The 21111-nt window shown below is 38.7% G+C and overlaps 1 protein-coding gene across 1 annotated transcript; it reads right to left on the reverse strand.

Annotated features, from left to right (window-relative positions):
- Positions 1–4522: 4522 nt before the first annotated feature.
- Positions 4523–20681, reverse strand: npc1 (Niemann-Pick disease, type C1). The gene is made up of 25 exons (XM_032530997.1): positions 20506–20681; positions 17806–17934; positions 17509–17615; positions 16939–17084; positions 16532–16699; positions 16141–16390; positions 15904–15986; positions 15384–15754; positions 14970–15196; positions 14475–14575; positions 13786–13888; positions 13498–13687; positions 12901–13083; positions 12523–12637; positions 12189–12316; positions 11733–11867; positions 11492–11581; positions 11005–11195; positions 10607–10722; positions 9763–9892; positions 9401–9586; positions 8620–8851; positions 6943–7056; positions 6472–6634; positions 4523–6384 (listed from the first exon to the last, which is right to left on the reverse strand). Exons 1-25 carry the CDS (start codon positions 20581–20583, stop codon positions 6302–6304), a joined length of 3819 nt encoding a protein of 1272 aa, XP_032386888.1. The 5' UTR covers positions 20584–20681; the 3' UTR covers positions 4523–6301.
- Between the last annotated feature and the right edge of the window lie 430 nt (positions 20682–21111).

A 21111-nucleotide genomic window follows, 5' to 3' on the forward strand; every position in this document is an offset into this window, starting at 1 on the left:
TTTTTGATATACTATGCCATCACTGTTTTCAACATACGTAAATGTGGAACAGTGGCTATTCTAATACCAATTTAACATAAATTCTTTGGTGGCACAGTGGATCAGTGGTACGCAATTCTCCACCAGGCAACAAGTAGTTACTGCAAACCCTAACCCAGGAGTAACGCCCAGTCCAGGCTGGCCCTTTCATGACTTGTTTGACATACAATACTATGACTTTATTCACTCTTTTCAACATACTATACTATGTCTTTTTTATCACTATTTTCGAAATGCTATACTGTGACTTTTAACACTTTTTTTGACATGCTATATTTTTTATCATTTTTTATTCAACATATTATGACTTTCTATCACTTTATTCGAGATACTGCACCATGACTTTAATCACCTTTTTTTTGACATACTATACTATGACTTTTTTTATCACTTTTTTTGATTTAATATACTATGACTTTTTTCAACATACTATTCTACGACTTTTTCACTTTTTCGACTTACTTTACTATTACTTTTTTCAACATACTATACTAGGACTTTTTCATCATATTTTTTCGACATGCTATTTATGACTTTTTATCACTTTTTTTGACATGCTATATATGACTTTTTATCATTCTTTTTGAGCTACTACACTATAACTGTTTATCACTTAGAGTGTTTTTTCAACATACTATTCTATTCAAACATGACTTTTTTTACTTTTTCAACATACAATACCATGACTTTTTGGGGCATTTACCATGACTTTAGCACTTTTTTTCAACATACTATATTATGACATTTTTATGACTTTTTCAACATGCTCTATATGACTTTTTATCACTTTTTTCAACATGCTATATATGACTTTTTATCACTTTATTCAAGTTTATTCACCATAACGTTTTTCAAAATACCATACTATGACTTTTGTCATAGTATAGTATGTCAAAAAATGAGAAATGTCATAGTATAGTATGTAAAAGTGATAAATAATTCATTGTATAGTATATTGAAATAAGTGATGAAAAGGTCATAGTAAAGTATGTCTAATAAAATTTAAAAAGTCATAGTATAGTATGTTGAAAAAATCATGGAATAGTATGTCAAATAAAATTTGAAAAGTCATAGTATAGAAAATTGAAAAAGTCATAGTATAGTGTATGTAATAAAAAGTGATAGAAAAGTCATAGTACATCAGGTTGAAAAAGTGATAAACATCTTCCCCCAGACTAGCCTGGTCCTGGTCAGCCTAGTTTGTCATGCTGTAGTTGTTTTTGCAACGGAACCACTGCTCCAATCAAGCTACCAAACTGAAACAGTATTTTCTCTAAAGTCTCTCCCTGAGATTTCACTTTAAAGTGCAACTTGCAAGTCAACATTTATCACATTTTGACATGGGCTGCACTTATGATATACTTGAAATATGAGCTCATAGCTTTTTTTCATCTGACGTAAATGCATAATATCCCACGTGCTTTTCAAATGCACCGCACTTATAATGAAGCCAATGACAAACTTTTTCCCATGGCTGTAGCCCTGTGAGTTGCATTTTCAATATTTGCTCTCTCTTGAAATATCAGTAAAATATGATTAAAGAAAACAGACATCAAGGAATCCATCTATTAAGATACAAGATGAGCAAACTGAGTTTTTAAAGTGACTGCAAGACAGACTTTGCACAATAAGCCCTGCTCTTCTGAGCCACATTTACGAAACACCCTTCTGTCTTGCAAATGCATAATTGAATTGAATTACAACACAGTTTCAGTTTTGAGTGTAAATCGATTGCAACTGTGGCTCTGATGCAATCTGAGAGGTGAGTTTCTCATCCAGTGGGAACTCTCCTGACACACATCCAACGTAAACAAGGCCCGCAGTCACGCCAGTCTCGTGCTGCCATCAAAACAAACAGGCCAGGGCCAAGTGTGGACACATGGCATACGTGGCTTAGTCCCCTCCATTGACGGCCTAATTCCCCCCGCACTACCTCATAAAGGGGTCTATTGACAGCCCTTCCTGAGCCCTGCTCACACACAAGTGACCCTCATTGTGAAAATATGTGTGCCACCGTTTGGGGCAAGCTGCAGTCCATTGCCTTTCCCTTTAAAATAACAACATTTGGCTGAAACGGCATTTTGCCCCTTTCCTGTCATGACACTGTGACTCAGGGCTTTTTCATCAATTACAGTAGTTTGTAAACAAGGAAGGAAGTAGTCAACACTGCGGATTGTGTTGTATTAAATGCTAGTATGATTGGATGGGAACCTGCTTGATATCCTTTAGCTTGATTTGTGTCCTGTAACAATATTACACATTTGATTGTATGCATCTTTATTACATTTACATGAAGTACAGCCATGTTTCTGATGAACAAGCAAGTTATCTGTTTTAATCCAAACTTCTTTCTGCAGTAACTGCAATGTTGTGTTTCAAGTTGTCCATGGTCAGGAGGTAAAAGCACTCCGGGTGGAACTGAAAATCTGATCCTATCTTCATGTTTAACAAGGTTACCTAATCTCTTTTGTTCCACCCCAAGAGTCCAACTGAACCCGCTGTAACTGAAAACCAGTGACGCAAAGCAGGACATTAAATGCTTCTTACACTTATTTATTGATGGATCTAAGTTGGTGTGGGGGAGGCCCCAGTGTGAGTTCAAGGACAACTGTGACAGGGAACACAGGGAAGGGCTAGTGGACACAGAGACAGTAGGACTAGATTTAAACAAAGAAGGCAACACTTCCCTTTGACAAATGATTTTCAGAAGCAGATTTGATGTACACAATATTTGATAATGGACCAGTATTGGGAAGCATCTTGCACTTTACTTCAATTAAATTTTATTTATAGCGTCAAATCATAACAGGAGTTATAAGGACACTTTACAGATATATATCCATAATTTAACAATTTGCCTGAGCCTGTTTTCTGAGTAGTTTGGTTAAGTAATTAATAATTACAAGTTCCCTTACTAGACACTATTTAGAAAGGAGTGTGTCGCTGAAATTACCTTGTGGGGTTGTTGGTATACCTAAGTGTACAAAACTTTACGTTTTGGGGAGGAATCTTTTTTTGTCTAAACATCAGAGAAAAATGCAACACTTTTTTCTTTTTCAATCAAGCTGCATTTTCTGAAAATGGATAAAACGTTTTGTCACTTTGTGATTTCTGTAACAGGATAGTTAGCCGGGGTGGAATTTATTTATATAACTAGGCTTTGTTTGATCCCTTCAATTCAACAAAAATGATTGTTATAATTAGACCTCATGAGCTGTTTTCTAACCAGTCCTGTTCCAGGGATTGATAATCCAGGGTCAACGTCATTCAGTGGGAGTTCTTTCATAATACATCATCCTAAGTGACTTTGTTTGCAGGAGAGTTTCACTCCTCGACCAGGATTTTGATACTTTCACTTTGGTTGGATCTCAAATATTTTTGAAACATTATTTTTTGTATGCTTTAATAGATCATTTAATATTTTAGGAATCATCGCCAAGCAAAATGTAAACATCGCAGTGAAAGGCATTACGATCCTTAGAGTAGGTTACTACTACTTACTTGAGCCTACTTGATTTTTTGTTTAGCCTAAAATGTGGTCTTGTTTTCATTCAGTTATATTTGTCAGCAAAGAAAGCAATTTTAATGAAGTTCCTTTTTGTACTTGTTTTGCTTCTACACCTTTTTAAACTAGAACACCCTTGTTGTGCAGTATCTGTCATAATGAAAGATGGGGACAGGTCAGAGTCTGGTTAGAGGTGAGCCTCGCACATCTTACATAATAGGGCCCTCATAACCAGTATATTCTCCCCTGCAAAACAGACCCGCAGGTAATTAATATTTTAATCTCTCAGCCAGATTCAAAGCACATTCCCTGCTCTCACAGGGCAGCGGATAAATAAGTCATGAGCTGGAGGTTTGTGTGACAACTGGGCAGGACAGACAGACACAACAACTCACGCTGGGAGGAAGTCCACAGCTCAGGGTTTTGGCAGTCACGTTAAAATGGGATGTCAGTGACTGATGTGTGTGTTAAGGTATTAATATTCAAAGGCTGCAGATTTATAGATGCTGGACAACCATTTCTATTTAAGTGTTTGACATTTATGGCATATGCAATACTTGTACCCCGCAGAAATGTAAGTCATTGGCAAAGTAAAAGAAGGCAAGACTGCTTTCTGCAAGATGTAACAATTAGGTCACTCCCACTACATTACTGAGAGCATGACGCAGACAGAGCTGCATGAGCAGATTCAGGCGCCACACAGTGGTCAGTCTGAACAATTTAAACTGTGTGTTGTTTACACTATTGAAGCATTTGCTGCAGTAACTACTATAGATTTTGTTACAAAACGTCTTCTTCAGGCAGGACTTTTTTTTTTAGCGGCGTTTAATGTTTAACTGCTACCTTATTCTTGGGTATTATTTTTTTCTGCAAAACCAAATCCTTTGGGAAATAAAAAGCAGGCTCCATCACATTTTTTTTCTTTTCTAAGAACTATTTAATATGTGTTAAAAACCAAACTATTCCTATGCTTGGTTTAGTTTTTAGTTTTCCCACACTCATATTCTTCAATGCAAAGGGGATTTGTCCATGTCAATGCACAGCACTGTTAGCAAACACAATTCTTCGTCATTCATGTTACAATTTTTTCAGTTGATTGCTCATAAACATTTTTTACAACCAGGTTCAAACTGTTAATCAACACAATTCTTTCTTACATTCCAACCCCCCACCCCCCCAAAAAAAAACCAACTCATTCGTGAGAAACAAAAACAAGGAAGATCCCATCAGATTGTATCCAGATTGGGTAAAATGTTAACATCCTGTTCCAATGATGTCACCCTGTTCAAATTAATCTGGTGAGATCCCACCACCTGGATGTGTCATCATCTCGACTCGTTCCAATCTCAGGTATGTTGAGGTGCAGCTGATGCAAATGAACATGCTGCTGGGATGATTTTGGTTTCCTTGGAAACAAAGTGATTCCTTTACTTTCAAGGTCACTGGAAGTAGTTTTTCAAAGCAGGTATGCATGGTAACAAAATGTTAATAGTTAACAAAATAAAAAAAGAATAACTTAAATGTGTTGGAATGAAAAACTAAGGACTGTACCATTCAGTCACTCTACGGTATTCTGTCTTGTCAACACAGAGTAAATGACATTGGAATAAATCTAGATTAGTCATGTGGAAGCTATTTACAGTTCAATGTAAAGCTTTGTCTCTTTAGCTCTTAATGCAACAAAATTGTTCTGTTCAGTAACTGCAAAATGTTTCATTTACACTTCAATATAAAACCATTATTGGGATGATAGCACCCCTTTTCTCCTGGCATTAACATGTATCTTGACTGATGTCACACAGGGTTTTTTGTAAAAGCATGCAAACACCTCCAAAGGACACTTAACCAACATTAACTAGCTCTAAAATGAAATCATGACATGTAAAAACCTTGCCAGGCTCCGCCCTCCTGTGTACACCTGGTTAATTTTCATTTTCCTTCAGGTAGGAAAAGGCTAGTAAAAACCTTCCAATGTGAAAATAAAAGAAACAGCAGAATGCAGTTTGGAGAGCAACAAAACATTACAGTCCAAATACTTACATGTTGCACAGGAAACACATTATTGCTAGGTGAAAATGCTACCACTAGCTGACCAGATTTATAATACAGTATGTAGACACAGCCCTGGCTATGATACATGTTAATACCAGGTATTATGAGGGCCTTTGATATCATCATTGTTATCTCGAAGCTCCACTGTGTGCTCTGTTCCAGTAAACAATTATTCATAATATCAAATAGTTCTACAAAAGTCCCAGGTAAGTAAAAGTTTCAAAATTATTTACTATTACACATTTGATTTTTATCCTGGTAAATATATTTAAAATCATGGCAAAAAACTGTCCAGTTTTACCCTTTTGAGTTTTTTTTTTCCCAAATCAAAACAGCTCATAGCATATGGAACTGACAGAGTTGGTTTGTAACTGATGTTGGGGGTGGCGTCTCTCCTACTTCCACACTGTCAAAGCATACAGTGCATTTTTCTGATCCGTGGTGTGTCACCCATGCTTCAAATGCCGTCCTGTAGTGTGAGGAGAACAAATAGTGGGGGTCCAAAGTCCTCTGAGGAAAATCAATAAGTTTACGGTTGGACACGGCATCTGGCACTTCTACTCCCAAGTATATTCCTGAGTTAAATCCGTGCATAGTAGTGGCAACGATGATGAGTGTGTCAGTAATCACAGAAACGGCTTGCGCACACACCCACACAGTCCCTTTCAGACAAATAGTTCATTGTTCATTGTCCCAAACAGCCTGCTAGTAGTTGAGGAGGTGCTCCCTTTCTGTACCGGCATAGCGCTTGTTAGCAGCAAACACCTTTGCTTTGTTCACAGAAGGACCTGTGAAAAAAGTCAGAACAGATTAGATTTAATTACACATTAAATCTGAGCTTGTGTCTGGTCCTGTAATTGTGTTACATTACTGACCGATATAACTGAGCAGTACAGGGAGGAAGATGAGGCCGTGTGTGGCCCCCAGCAACACTATGGCCAAGTACATCTTGAAGTAGAAGACCTGGAAGATCTGCGACTTGGAAAGCGCCAGGATTAGGATACCTCCAAACTTTGTTAATGTAATCCCACTGAATACCTGCCAAAAGGAAAGTAAATGTAATTAAATGTCATGTCATGTGTGACCAAAATTTGTATTATGTATAGTAAACCAAAATGATCTATGTAAGTCAAAAAATGTTGCCCTATTTTATCTTCAGCAGATAATGTATGTAAATTAGGGTTTCCTCAAAAATCACTGCTTTGTCCTGCCCTATAAGCTTGTCCACATTGATATCTACAGTACCAGCATGCAAAAATGATCTTTACCCCAAAAAACTCCTTATTTACTTAAATTAAAAAAAAGCTTCCTCTTGTGAATTTGGCAAGGGGTAAAGCGAAACTTACAGAGCTGCCCATGTGAGCCAGGGCCTCCTCAGCCCGCTCCACTCTGTTCTTCTTCACACTGATGGAAAACGCTCGCACAATATGACTGCAGAACTCCACCGAGATACCGCAGCACTGCAACAGAGGACAGGAAAACAACTCAGCACCACAACACAGAAATGTTGTTTTTGCTGCCTTGAAATAATTATTCTACAGGTGAGATGAAGAGAAAGTTGTTAACAGTAAGAGAAAGAAAGTCTGCTGATGGTTAGGACAACATTTTTTCCACCAACACAAGTGGTGATTTCTAGGGCCACAGTGACACTGTTTCTTAGGTTGAGCAACACGAGGGGTCAGAAGGTCAGACAGATTGGAAACAAGTCCAGAGTTTAAAGGTACAGTCTGTGATACACAACATCAATAATCAAAACACAGGAATGTACCAGCTATCACACTTAGTCTTTTAAAACAGATGCATGGTCTGTTAATGTCATTCTGCAACACATGGTTGCACATCAATTAATCTATTGAAATTACGTAAAGGTTTAACAACAAAGCAGCTCTGTAAAACCTAATTAACAATCAGAATTCCAACAGACAATGTGGTCAATAATGGCAACATGACCCTTTGTTTTCACTTTCAAATAATTGGTTTTGGTACCATGCTAACAGGTTTTAATGACACGCCATGTTCCCAGACTGAAGCAATTCAAGTGGCAAGTAAAATGTGCTCATACCTGAGCTACAAAACATAATACTGTAATATTGTTTATGTTATATTTTATTTTTATTTAAGTTATTTATTATTAGGGATGAGCGAGTACAGCATTATCTGTATCTTTATCTGTTTACCACATGAATTATCTGTATCCGTATCAGTACTCGGACTGGACGGGGCATAACCCGGAAGTGGTCAGATTTAACCCTGAAGTGGGTCGGTTGTCTTTAAATGGGCGGGGCTTTAACCAGTATGTTATTTTAAGCATGCTTTGATATGGGTTGATCAGAAATTGTTATCTTTATTGCTGATTAGAAAACTATTTACATGACGCATCAAGCTTCAGATCAATGGTGTTGTCATGGTAACAAACAAACTTATACAGAACGTTTTGCAACAATGAATACAACACAAGCAGTTGCAATTATGAAGTAAATGTAATGAACAAACGAACGTTTTTAACTAACTCCACATATATGTGTTTGTTTTGTGTTGTTTTATAAACATTAAATTTTTATGACAGTGGTGAGTGTTTTAGGTAGTTCTGTTTATTTTTTTTATGCTCAACCGAGGTTGTGGTGTGGTGTGTGTGTGGTGTGTGGGGTGTGTGAGTAGAGAGAGAGAGAAGAGAGAGAGAGAGAGAGGAGAGAGAGAGAGAGGAGGAGAGGGGGGGCGGGGGGGGGGGGGGGGTGGGGCGTGACGTTAAAAAAAAACAGAATTGCGGGATTATCACAGAACGCTGCGCGGCCAGTTGAGGAGTTGTATTCAATCCGAGTACGGATATTAACTCGTATTACTAGCATAATACTTGTACTCGGCAAAAGTGCTTTATCCGAACCGGATACTCGTTTCAGCCGGGTACTCGGATCATCCTATTTATTATATTTTTAAGTTAAAAGGTGTTTTTTTAAAGTAAATATTGTGTTTGGGATATTATTCAGGTATTCGACCCAGTTTAAGTGTTTCATGATGCTCCTCACCATGACCAGGTTCACAAGGGAAACTGCGTTGAGGCTGATGTTCCACAGCCACATGACGCCGAACATGTTGACCAGAATCATGCCGATGGTAATGCTGACCATCACAGCTGACCACAGCTCGAAGCCCAGCAACACCGTCGTCACAACAAATATGGATGCCAGCGACACGCTCAGGTTCAGAGCTGTGTCATATGCAATGGTGAGGTACTGCTCGTAAAACACATAGAAGACGCTGTAAAGGAGGAGAATATATTTTAGAGAACAATACTTAAGAATGCCGACAACTGTCTGAATTTTCTTTTGATCTATTTTGCTGTTAAGAATTGCTATAGAGACTTGTAAGTCTTAATCTAACATCAAATAGACATTGACATTTTAATTTTCTATCCGCAAAAAGCCTTTTTTTTTTTTTAAAAACGCAGTATCTGAAGTTGGGATGTACATTAGTGGTTGCATGACAGGAAGATAAATCTTACACTCAAAGTCAAACATCAGCTAGATTGCCATTTATGATGTTTTCTTTGCGGTGTGCTTAACTATGACCTACTTACCATCCCCCCACCCCCAATACCCTTGAACCTTAAGTTCAAAACAAACAAAACTTAAGTTACCAGTTTTTCACCACAGAACACCTGAAAGTGGTAGTGGGTGAAACTGAAAACACCTAATTATCATCACAAAAAAACATTGTATAACCAGCAACTGTATGCTGTGGACCTGCTGGACCAGAGAGTTGGCAATGGTTATACAATGGCACAACGCACAGTCCAACAAGACTTACCTGTAGGCAAAAACTTTGTGGTCTATGGACTGACTGATATTGTCAGCCAAGATTCGGGCCATTTTTAAAGCATCTATGAAGTCTGGGGATTCTTTCAAGATGGTGTGGTAAGTCATGAAGTAAGTGGCTCCAACCCCCGTGTTGTTAGGGTACATGTCAACTGCTGTGGCGTATGCCGCATGGCCGCTGGAGGGACATTAACAAATTGTGAGACAGATAAAAGAACAAACAAAACTGGTATACTGTGATAAGATTCTCCTAAAAACATCAGAAACGGAAGTTAAAATGAAAGTGTTCAATGGCATGTCATGTGTTTTTAATAAAAAATACCAAGACAATTTTCAGTGGAGCTTTAAAATTACCCTTTTCCACACTTGCTGTTTGGATTGTCTGACAGAAACATGGGTAGAAAATGCATGAAGTCCTCTCCTTCTGGCCTCTGCTTTCCACTGGGAGTCATGGGCCGACAGTGTACGCAGGAGGGATTTACCACTGGAAAACAATATCAGGAATTTATTCATCCATCTAACCAACAGGATTGAAGAAATATATAAGACAAAGCCATGAACTGAAAACAATGAATAAAAAAATGGCCTCAAAGTTGCACGTTTGTCAAAAAAGAAGGGAAAAAAAACTTTTAAATTAAATACTAAAACAAAGAATTTGAGCACTGTGAGCCTAAAAAAAATCAACAGTACAGTGACATTTTTTTTATAGATGTCTTTTTTGAATGCTGACCATGGCTGTATTAACATGTGGATGATCAGCATATCCTTCCTAAACTGCATGCAGCTGAATTGCCCAACACAATTTACCATGTGAGGATTTTACCATTAGATTGTTTTCTCCTTTCTCTTTTATTTTACTTCCCTCATTCTCAAATAATCTGCCTCTGCTGACACTCAGGTGACTTGTAACTGTACTCAAGTCATTTTATTAACCAGGGCTCTATTAATACAGTATATTATTTTTGCTGCAATAATAATTATACTGACATTTGGCTTTTTAATAATCAGTAATACAGTTTTCAAAATACAATTCATACTGCTTAAACAATAATAACATTCATGTTTTGTATGTAATGGATTATGCCCTTAAACACTATTTGTTTCACTGCATTTTGTGAACCTATGTCAAACAGCAGCTTGTGACATCAGGATCATGTGATAAGCGTTCAAAGCATGTTGACATTAGTTAAGAATTTACCAGAGGCATTGCAGAAAGCCCCACTGGTGTTGTAGTATCGACAGCAGGAGGACTGCGGCTTCACCCAGTCAAAGTAGTCATCGAGCCAAGAGGATGGTGTGAAGCCGATGGTTGTGCTAGGAGTAACAGAAAAAAGTAAAATTGAATAGATCATATAAATCAGTAGCTTAGATCAGACAGACTTTAGTCTATTCATGACCTAATCTGAACTCCAAAGTTTTCAGGTTGAGGTGCCTGACTGACATAAACATTCAAATTTTAGGTTTATGTGATTAAATAAATAATCATAAAACAAGTTTCTCAAACACTTTCTGCAACTCATTTTTGTTTTTATCTTCAATATCAACTCTGTCTTGTGCAATTAAACCGCCTGTAATTTGTTCATAGCTCAGACTTACTAGTTGCTGATGAGTGAGGAGCTGTAGACCTGCTGGACCAGAGAGTCGTTGTTGCAGCCCACTCCTCCACACACAACATTCTGGCCTTCTGGGCTACTGTAGTTAAGACCGTCTTCTACTACAAAGTACACTGGAGCTCCAGTGTGGAGATACATGCTCAGGTTCTTGAAATAGTCCAGCACGTACGAGTCCTAGATGGCGAAACAGATCGTCAGAATAGACCTCCAGCAGTACAGGAATGTAAACCAATGCTGTACATGATGTATGGGGAAGACTGTTGCAGAAGTGTTAGGTTATGGAAATTCAAATACTTGATTTAGCATCCTATTGGAATGACAGGAGCAGTAAATCCTGCTGGAAAATAAACTACATCACTGGCCAGTGCTACTCAAATAATCAAAGTATAACTGTTATCTATTAAAAATATTCAGGCACTAGCAATTTATGAATATACAATTACTGTAAGGTAGAAAATGCAAAAACTTACATCTGGCATGGAGAGTTTCTGGTCCAGTCCAATCTCTACTTTATTCACCACAGCAATACTAAAGGAGAGTATTCCCACAAACACTGCCACCTAAACAAAGTGAGATGGGAAATTCTTTTTCGTAAAAAGTCAAATATAATCGTCATATACTCAATAACAATATGAGTCCAACTAAATCCATCAAATGAATGCGGAGTGTTCCAGTGAAAATAGATGTGCAAATTGTCACTGAGGAACTTACTATGATCGGTCGCACCCACTCTTTGAGGATGAATGGGGCAAAGACTTTCTTGAAAAAACGGAAGAGGAAGCTGTCCGTCTTTGTTTCCTGAACTTCCTGCAGCTTCGCACAGCATAAGATGTCGAGTCGATTCCCCTTTTAAACACAAAAGACACGTGAGAAGTGAGACTAAGTCTATGACTAATGTAAAGGTTGAATCATGTGTAGAAACAAGCTGAATGTGTCACTGAGGCCTAAGAGCAACATTCACCGCAGTTGGCTAATGAAATGGAGTAATCAGTTAAATTAGCCAGTGCAGAGATTGGTAGTATAACAACTCAAGTCACATATTTGCACAACATTAAATTTGGGCTGTTCCATCTGTAGGAAATCCTTTTCACGTAAAGTTCCAAATCAGCCATCTGTAACCCCTGCAGTATATTCCTTTATGTCACCACCATTTCCTGTCGGTCTCACCTCCTGTCTCCTGGCGTCCATGCCGAGCAAGCTGACAAAGCAGCTGATCTGCAACAGGAAATCAATAAAAACAGCCAAGCCAGCAAACAGAGAGAAAGTCCTCACTGCGGGCATGTTGGACAGGGCTCCTACAGAAGAAAAAGTCAACAGTTTTTTTTTAATCAGCATGTGACTCACCAGGAAACTATGGCACTTTTTGTAGCAACTGTGTCAATTCTATCCAAAAAACAATTTCCTTTCTTGGTTTTCATTTCAAATGAATGGTGGTGCATTCTCATTTAGAATATACATAGTTTAATTTACATTGCTGGTAAAAATAGGTAATGTCTTTTACCCAGGAAGAAGGCAACTGTCTCTGAGAAGGAGGAGAGGAACATGCTAGGGGCTACATCTCCAAGAATACGACCAATCTGTTGGTGAAGTTCCTCCTGGGGCATCCGCTCATCCCTCTGTTCAGAAATACAATTCACTTTTAGCAGGATTAACAGGTTTCATTGAAAGCATGAAAATAAAGGTAAGATCTCTTTTTAAAAGGGTGCCCTGCATGCAAGACAAGCACAGTTGACATGCCAAACATAACAAAATGTCATTGAATAGTGGGCACTAGGAAATGATAAGAACTAATAATTAGGATGAGAGTAAGCATTAAACCAGGTGACAAATCAATTGGTAATTTTATACCAGTTTGATGTATTGGGGTTGCGGAAGTTACCTGATAGGTCTGTACTATAATAAAGATATTGTCCACTCCAACGGCCAGCACTAAGAAAGGAATGACCTCGATCACAATGAGGGTAAGAGGGATGTTAAAATAGCTGAAGATCCCCAGTGAGGAGGACACAGAGCTGAGCACAATCAGGATACCCGCTATACCCAGAGAAATCTTGGAGTCCACCTGTATGGGCAAAAAGACAGAGGATCAGTCATGCTCTTCCCATTAGCTACTCCCTTTTACGCTTGAGTAGATGGAAGTTGCCAAACTAGTTCTGGTGACTCAAAGAAGTTTGTTAAGCTCTTACGTCACAGGCAGGAAAGAGGAGTTACACTGCGTAATTTGGATAACAATTTCAAGTATAAATTATGGTGACAGACATGTAAGAGCTAAAAAATGAAATTCAATAGCGAAATGAAATTCATCAATTCATAACAAGAGTTATCTCAAGACACTATACAGATAGACCACACTCCAGAATTTACAAGGACCCAACAGTTCTAGTAGTCTCCTCCAGAGCAAGCAACAGTGCGACAGTGGCGAGGAAAAACATGACACATTGTACAAAAACGATGAGGGTCGTGCTTAAGCTCTTACCATTAGTCTCCTGCAGCTGTGGATGTGACCCAGAGCCAAGGAGATGTAGATGAACATGATGGCATAGCTGAGTACTACGGTGCTAATGTCACTGTTGCTTTCTCTGTTTATTTCATCTTCAATACTCCTCTCAGCACTAAAGGCTATGGTCAGGTTAGGGTTTTTGAAGTTCTTCATGAATTTGATGAATCTGAAATGCACACACACATTACATTACACATTAACAGTGACGTTTGCATGCAAAAAGAGCTCTCTCTAATGGATTTTAGAAACAGGTAGGTGTCTCACTCTTTCTCCCATGCCAGAGCTTTGCCCAGTCTAACTGAGTCATTCAGGTAGTTGTTGAGTGGGAAGGTAATAACAAGAGCAGTGGCATTGTTGTAGTTGGTTTCTGTAATGCGGGCAAAAAAAAAGACACATTCATTGTAAAAGTCACTTAAATCATCCTGTTTTTAAACACATCAACAACAATTATTGAACTGGTAGTTAAAGCTAAGCACTCCTTCTGGTGGAGAAACAAAAACAGCACAGATAAAATTCCCACAGAAAAACTCTCTTGGATAAAGGGCTGGGGGTGGTTGCTACGGTAGCTCTCATGATAATCAGAGATTCTTCATTATATTCGTATTATTATTTAAAACAGCGCACTTATAACCTGATTGCTGCACAAATGTGATCTTATTATGTAAACCGTGTAGGGCTTATTACAAATACTAAGGTTACACCAAAAAAACTGGCTCCATCTCATCGATAACACTGCACCATCAGTAAAGAGCACAATGTCAAGGGTTACTGATACAACTTTGTATTAACATTGCCACACATAGCAGGTTAATTATAATCACAATAGTTGTATTTCTTAGTGCAATATAATAATCTCCAGAGAGGTTTTAATAGATTATTTAACGGCTTTAAATGGTAAAAAGCTACCACTGTTTTCTCTTTCTCTGCCCACTATAAGTGCTCATACAGCTCACCATCGTAACCCCCGAGGGCCAGCCAAGGGAAGACGGGGCCGCCAAAAGTGCCTAAACAGGGGTCATGGAGGAGGGTGGTGTCATTGAGGGATGCTGGTGCACTGTGAAAGAAAAGACCAACAGAGTTAATGACCTGGAAATTCACAGTCATTATTATTATGACCTTATTGTAGCGCAGTTTAGAATAGCAGATAAAGAACCAGTGTGAAACAAACAATGAGAAAGTCTGATAGTGCTATTTTAGTTAATACAAATATCTTCCCCCCCCCCCAACAGTTCTCAGAAAATGCAGATAACAGTGTCTGGAGAAAATAGTATCTTGTGAGCTGCAGGTGTTTATTTTTGACATCTGATGTAGTTTCTATATCAACATTTACTAATCCTACAACAGATTTCTGCTGGCAATTAAGACGTTAAGTTTACAAGGAAATGTCAAGTATAAGACCATATTAGTGCCAGCTTATTGGTTTACATTTAAAATAAAATAAAAGTCACCTGACACAGTAGAGAAAGTGGCTGTGAAAGTCAGCATACACAAAGAAATCGTCTCCTATGGTATGGTCCAGCACAGCATGGCTGTTCTGAAAGTAGTTAAGGACACTCAAGATGGTACAGTTGTTATTGTACGGGGCCAGCGGAGCCAAGCAGATGTCATTCAGGGTGACGTTTTGGCCCTCGTATGTGGCTACAATGCCTTCAATGTCAAGCTGCAGATCCAGCACCTGGTTTGTTAAGGTTAGAAAAAAAAAAAATCAGGAAAGGAAAGGAGAACCAATAAACCACAGTTTCAGAGATGCAGCTGCTCTTTACATGCAACGTTTCTGTCTAATCCGGGGACAAAAACAATATTTCTTTTTACAAAACACACAGCGGCTCTAACGTCCAAATTGACCTCTCCCACTAACCAACCTGGTGCAGGATATCTTTGTCCAGGATGGCTCCAAATGGGACATCTGATCCTCCAAAGTATGGGGAGTAGGTGAAAGTTTTATTGAGCGGAGTGGTTATGATGAGCTGCGCAGTTCTAAAGAAGGGTCCGAAGTGGCTGTCAAAGTAGTCCTTCTCTTGACGAGCCTGGCTAGTGGGAGATGACCAGAGTTCAACAGGGTCAGTGGTGATGCGCATATAGACCAGTCCCCCAGAGGCGGAGACCACCAGTATTAGGCTGCCCAGTATGACCACAGAGGGATACCGCACACAGAAGGAACCCCAGGAGCTGAAGAGGGTCCGCAGAGCATTCTCAAATAGCTCACCCAATGTTTCACAGCATGATGCATTTACTATTAGAAGAAAAAGACTGGGAGTTAGCTTAGGTCATGCAGCAATGCTTTTACATGCATTGCACCTAAAGAACAATGTAATTTATGACCCAACAAACAAATTACAGAAAGTAGACAAACAATTTCACTTGTTTCATGCATTGCAATACCTTGGTCAGGATTATCACTGTTCAGTGACAGTGGGTTATTGCTGTCCAATATGGGGCCATACTCAGACATGATGGTCCTTTTCCTGTATCCACAAAGAAACACATACACCGATTGATATTAACTTTTAAAGCAAGAATCAGAACCAACATGTTTTAAAGGATTTGCAGGTATAACACATGAATTCTAGCAGGATACCTCACAAACAACAACAGCAAAAAGAATCAGTCAGTTTTTACCTGTAACACCAAGCTCCCAGTATAGCTCCAATAAAGATAAGCAGGAAGGCCATGTAAGAGATCCACATGATGAGAGTCATGGCATCGATACCAAGGATTGTCCAGGGAGGGGGTAGAGGGGGGGGTACAGGTTTGGGGCCACAGGCCTTTGTGCAGTCCTGACAGGAGCAGGGACCTGAACCGTCCTCCAGGCCCTCTGTACAGCCATATGTTTGGTTGTTCATGGGAGTGTAACCAGACACTGGATCATCTATAGCAAAGAAACAGTATAAAGCATGGTGAATTAATGATACAAAAGAGCAACATTTAACTTGAATAAAGATAGCAGTAGGGATATTATTCTGCAGCAGGATCATGACATAATATTTAAAAGTAGCACAAAATGATTTACCTGTGAATATTGGGATAATAGGAAAGGGAGTCTGTCCATTGTTAGTATTAAACATATACTGGATCCAGTTGGTAGCATTGCAGTCATTTGCATCCTTCCCACACAGCAGTGACAAGGCCTTTACGTTGCTGGATGGTGCCTGGACGTCCTTACAAGCGTTGTACATGGCTGTAAAAGCCAAATTTGATTTCTTTAGTCCAAAACTCATGAAGTTAAATTACCCATCCCCGATTTCATTTGGGCAAAAATAACAGACTTACACTCACCACACATTACACAACCGAGAGCACGACTTCATGTTTACATAGGGAACTAATGACGTCTACTCAGCCAATGTGACATGCCATACAAATAACGAGGGTGAAGTTGTTTTTCATGACTAAATCAATGTCTGGCTGTGAACTCACCGTTAGCAAATGTCTGTCCAATATAGTACTGAACTTCCACTACATTGGTCGCGTTAAACTTTGTGGCATTCATGAACTGACTCTGGCGAGGGCTGCATGTAAGCTCACAGAAGAGGTTCATCAAGTTGAAGAAACAGGCCGGACACCTGCAGACAGACGTAGTGAGTGTGAGAAGCAGAATTTAAAGAAATAAAGAAAGCATGAGATCATTGCATAACTTACAGACTAATAAAATAAGTTAAAGTTTAAGAGTGTATAACAGTTGCATGGAAAAACAAGGCAATAACAAATGCAATGAAGTAAATACAACCTAAAAAGATAAGAAAAGATGTCATGTCATTTAGCCTGTGATCCAGCCTGTCTCAAACCATTTATTTGGAACACAAACGAGCCAAGGCTTGCATGTTTAAACATCCAAATAACATTTGAGCAGCACATACAGTCTACTGACAGATTCAAAGCGCCAGATGCTCCTACTCTTTGTGTTCAGAAATTCAGGAAAGGCAATGACAATCCCCTTTTAAGAATGTCATGTGCTTCAGTAGTTAATGTTATAACTGCAGTGCATACCGAGACAGGAACTGAAGGGGCAGCTGGAGACTCCCTTTGAGAGTTTGCAACTGGTTAACATCACAGCAGAGGCTTTTGTTTCCATAGTCATATCCAGGACAAAGCTCCTGCATGTAAACACAAAAAGAATTAATTCAATTTGATACACTTTTGTGATAGTAGACACAGTGCAAAACAAAAGCACAGCACAGCTGGAAATCAGAGGTATGTTACAAAATATTAGTTTAAGCATCAAATGTCAATGAAAACAGGACAAAAACATCAAGATACTGCATATGTATATATTTTGCCAGGTACCGTTAGAAGGTCATAGCCCTTAGCATCTAGGGGGTGGGGAGGACCCGTGTAGTTGCAGTTGTACTTTTTTCCAGGCACCTTTACGGATTCCCCACACTCACCATACCACACACAGTGCTGGGCCTCAACCTGACAGAAAGACAAGAAAAACAAAGTGATCATCTGTGCAGTGCTGTTCATTTGTTTTAGTATGTTGGTATGTGTTCAGTATATTTCTTTTTTTTGCAGTCAGTTTAATACATATGCTTATGTAGCTTTTTACTGATAGAAGCCTTCTTCTATTTTTATCTAGTGACGGAATCAAAGACAGATACTGTCGCCCAAACACACTTAGTTCCTCTCAAAACTACAGTGGACCATCATGTCGCTTAGTTTGGGCTGCTCAAAAACACTAGACAACTCTGATCTGACATTAAAGCTGTATCTGTTTACCTTGAGGTTTTAAATCCTGCCACATTTCCTGTGTTTCTAATATCTGTGCGTTTTATGACTAAAAATAAAAAATTTCACTTCTGCAAAATTTGTACTTTTGAGCATGCATTTGAAGGGTAAGCATTGTCTAACAGACAGAGAGTCAGTTTGACTAACCCAGCTTTAGGCCAGAGAAAGGAGAACTGTGGTCAGATTTCTACAGCAACATAACACTCAGCAAACTGTGTTTATGGCTATAACTGATATCTTAGAGAGATGTTGGAGAACATACTATGACAATTGAATGTTTAATACATTTTTTAACTATAGTTAACTATAGTAACTATATAGTAACTATATAGCTTCTGCAGTCAACGTTTTCTGTTTTCCATCTATTCAGCACAGAGTTCTTTGTTTGGAAGGGGAGTTAGGGAAGTTAATTCACTTACTCTACAAACTGTTTTATGAGTAAGCACTGTGTTACACTCTGTCCTACTTGTGCCTTGTGTGATTGAGTTCAAGGGCAGCATTCGTATGTCGTTCATGCTTCAGTTAGAGTTTTATGCTGCTGCAGACTAGGTCAAAACTTTAACTATACCAACTATTTGTCCAAAGTAAACTTGTAAGACTCAGAACTAGTTGTAAGATACTTGTTTATATTGAGCAAGAACCAGAACTCGGCAAGGTTTGTTTAAAGTGGTTCATAAACACAACAGAAACCTGATGTTTACAACTCCACAAAAAACAACTTCTAAACACAGGTTTCTGTAAAATCCTTTCTGCTTATCCACTGCAGTCTCCAAATAATGAAGATTTTTACTCATGCAACATCCTTGTTGTTTTAACCAGAATGCTGAAATATTGTCTTGACACAGTATTGATCAATCAGATTCATGTTTTAGCATTCTTTTGAAGTGGTTCTGTTAGGGCTGGGTAATATATCGATATTATATTGATATGGTGATATGAGACTAGATATCATCTTAGATTTTGGATATTGTAATATCGTGACATGACAAGTGTTGATTTTATCCTGCTTTTAAAGGCTGCATTGCAGTAAAGTGATGCACTTTTCTGAACTTACCAGACTGTTCTAGCTGCTCTACTATTTTATACACTTAGACATTATGTCAACTTTACTGATGATTATTTATCTAAAATCCAAGTGTGAAGATATTTTGTTAAAGCACCATTTGTCAGCCCCAGAATATTGCTGTAATATCAATATCGAGGTATTTGGTCAATAATATCGTGATATCAGATTTTCTCCCTATCGCCCAGCGCTAAGTTCTATGCTTTGCACTGGGCTGACCTAATCACCTTGTGAATAGGAGTGCAAACAATGAAGTCAAAGGAGTAGAGAGACTACTGATGACAAGCGAGTGAGTGATTAACTTCATCCGATTAAATCAAATCAAACTGATAGGTCAGGGACACAGGCTTCTATCTGGTCGGTTTTGAAATGCCTTTACCAGACATACCCTAAATTGACTGGATTTACATACATTTATGGTGTTTTAAGATGAAAAATAGCATCTCCACAAAACTACAACAGGACACATTTGTAAAATGGGAAAAAAGGTATCTGTTTTGTTAACGTCAATATCTTCAAGGTACATCCCAAAGATTGTGTTGTCTTTTCTCTTGTAATGTCTATGTACTAACGTTAACGTGTTCATGTATTATTACTATTTTAACCTTTACATACTCAAACACAAATCATGAAACTAATTTTACCTAGTTAGCAATCTAATGCCTGCTTTCTGAATAACTTGCTAACGTTGCACATTTAGTGTTTTTCATTCCATTTTTGTGACGTTAGCTAAACCATTTAAAATGTGTAGCTTGGAATAATCACAACACTAACAGGAACAATATTACCTAGGCTTTATTTTCATAATTGTTGAAATACGGTGTTTTTTCGATCTGTAAAGGCGTGACAGCATAAACACTTCTTTCGCCAGCGGTTCTGAGTTCAGCTGGATACACTATACACGGTACAACCTGTGCGCATCTCTGTGGAATGTCAATGCTAACGTATTACGTCATACCTTTATGGGTTTTGCTAACGTTACAAGGCTGGTGCAGTTTTCAACGAACATTAATGCTAGCCATTATGTTTGAGCCACTGTTAAGCCAATTATAGGCAAACTTAATAGCTAGTTAAACTACGTCAACTTGAATCCTAGTTTCGCAGGCCGCCGCCTCAAATAAACATCACACTACCAACGGCAGACCGAGCTGAGTCATGTTTTAGTAACTAGAAAACGGACGTTAGGTTACACTTACCCATCGAAAATGGCCCTCTGAGATGATTATAATTAAAAAAAGTATACATAAAAGGCTTCTCCCTGGTAGGACTCCCATCCTTCTTTCTGAAACGATAGAATCAAAGTGAATGCCTACAACAAGTTTCGCATAATCTTGTTGATGGTTTCTTCTTCGTTGAATTGTTTGTTTGGGGCGGAGACTAACTGTTGCCTCAGTGCTGCCACCAAACGATGCTGAGGACTCACTACACCTAAACGCGATGTACTACATTAGTCTCTCTGCAGGCCCTGAAAAACTGTTTATCGATTACCCAGCTAACAATTTTTGGTTCCCAGAACGTTCTGGGAACGTTCGTTTTTGGTTGTGGGAACGTTCCCTGAAGGTTTGTTTTGGTTGTAGTTTGGTTGTCTGCTGGTTAATTGGAAGGTTTTCTTAACGTTCCGGGAACGTTCGTTTTTGGTTATCGCGAACGTTCCGAAAACATTGCAACCTTTAGCGAACGTTAGGGGAACGTTCCCTTAACGTTGCAACCTTTAGAGAACGTTAGGGGAACGTTCCCTTAGCGTTGCAACCCTCAGCGAACGTTACGAACCTTTTTTTTTTAAAGGATTCTAATGTATTTAT

This window comes from Etheostoma spectabile, chromosome 12, assembly GCF_008692095.1.
Source record: "Etheostoma spectabile isolate EspeVRDwgs_2016 chromosome 12, UIUC_Espe_1.0, whole genome shotgun sequence".
In the NCBI taxonomy this organism is placed as follows: Eukaryota; Metazoa; Chordata; class Actinopteri; order Perciformes; family Percidae; genus Etheostoma; species Etheostoma spectabile.

Excerpts from the sequence above, each read along its gene's own strand:
- npc1 (XM_032530997.1), bottom strand. The coding sequence starts at position 20,583 with ATGGGAGTCCTACCAGGGAGAAGCCTTTTATGTATACTTTTTTTAATT. Across the intron at positions 15,755-15,903 it reads CAGTGATAATCCTGACCAAG|TAAATGCATCATGCTGTGAA; the intron begins GTATTGCAATGC and ends TTCTTCTAATAG. Across the intron at positions 11,868-12,188 it reads TGGACGCCAGGAGACAGGAG|GGGAATCGACTCGACATCTT; the intron begins GTGAGACCGACA and ends TGTGTTTAAAAG.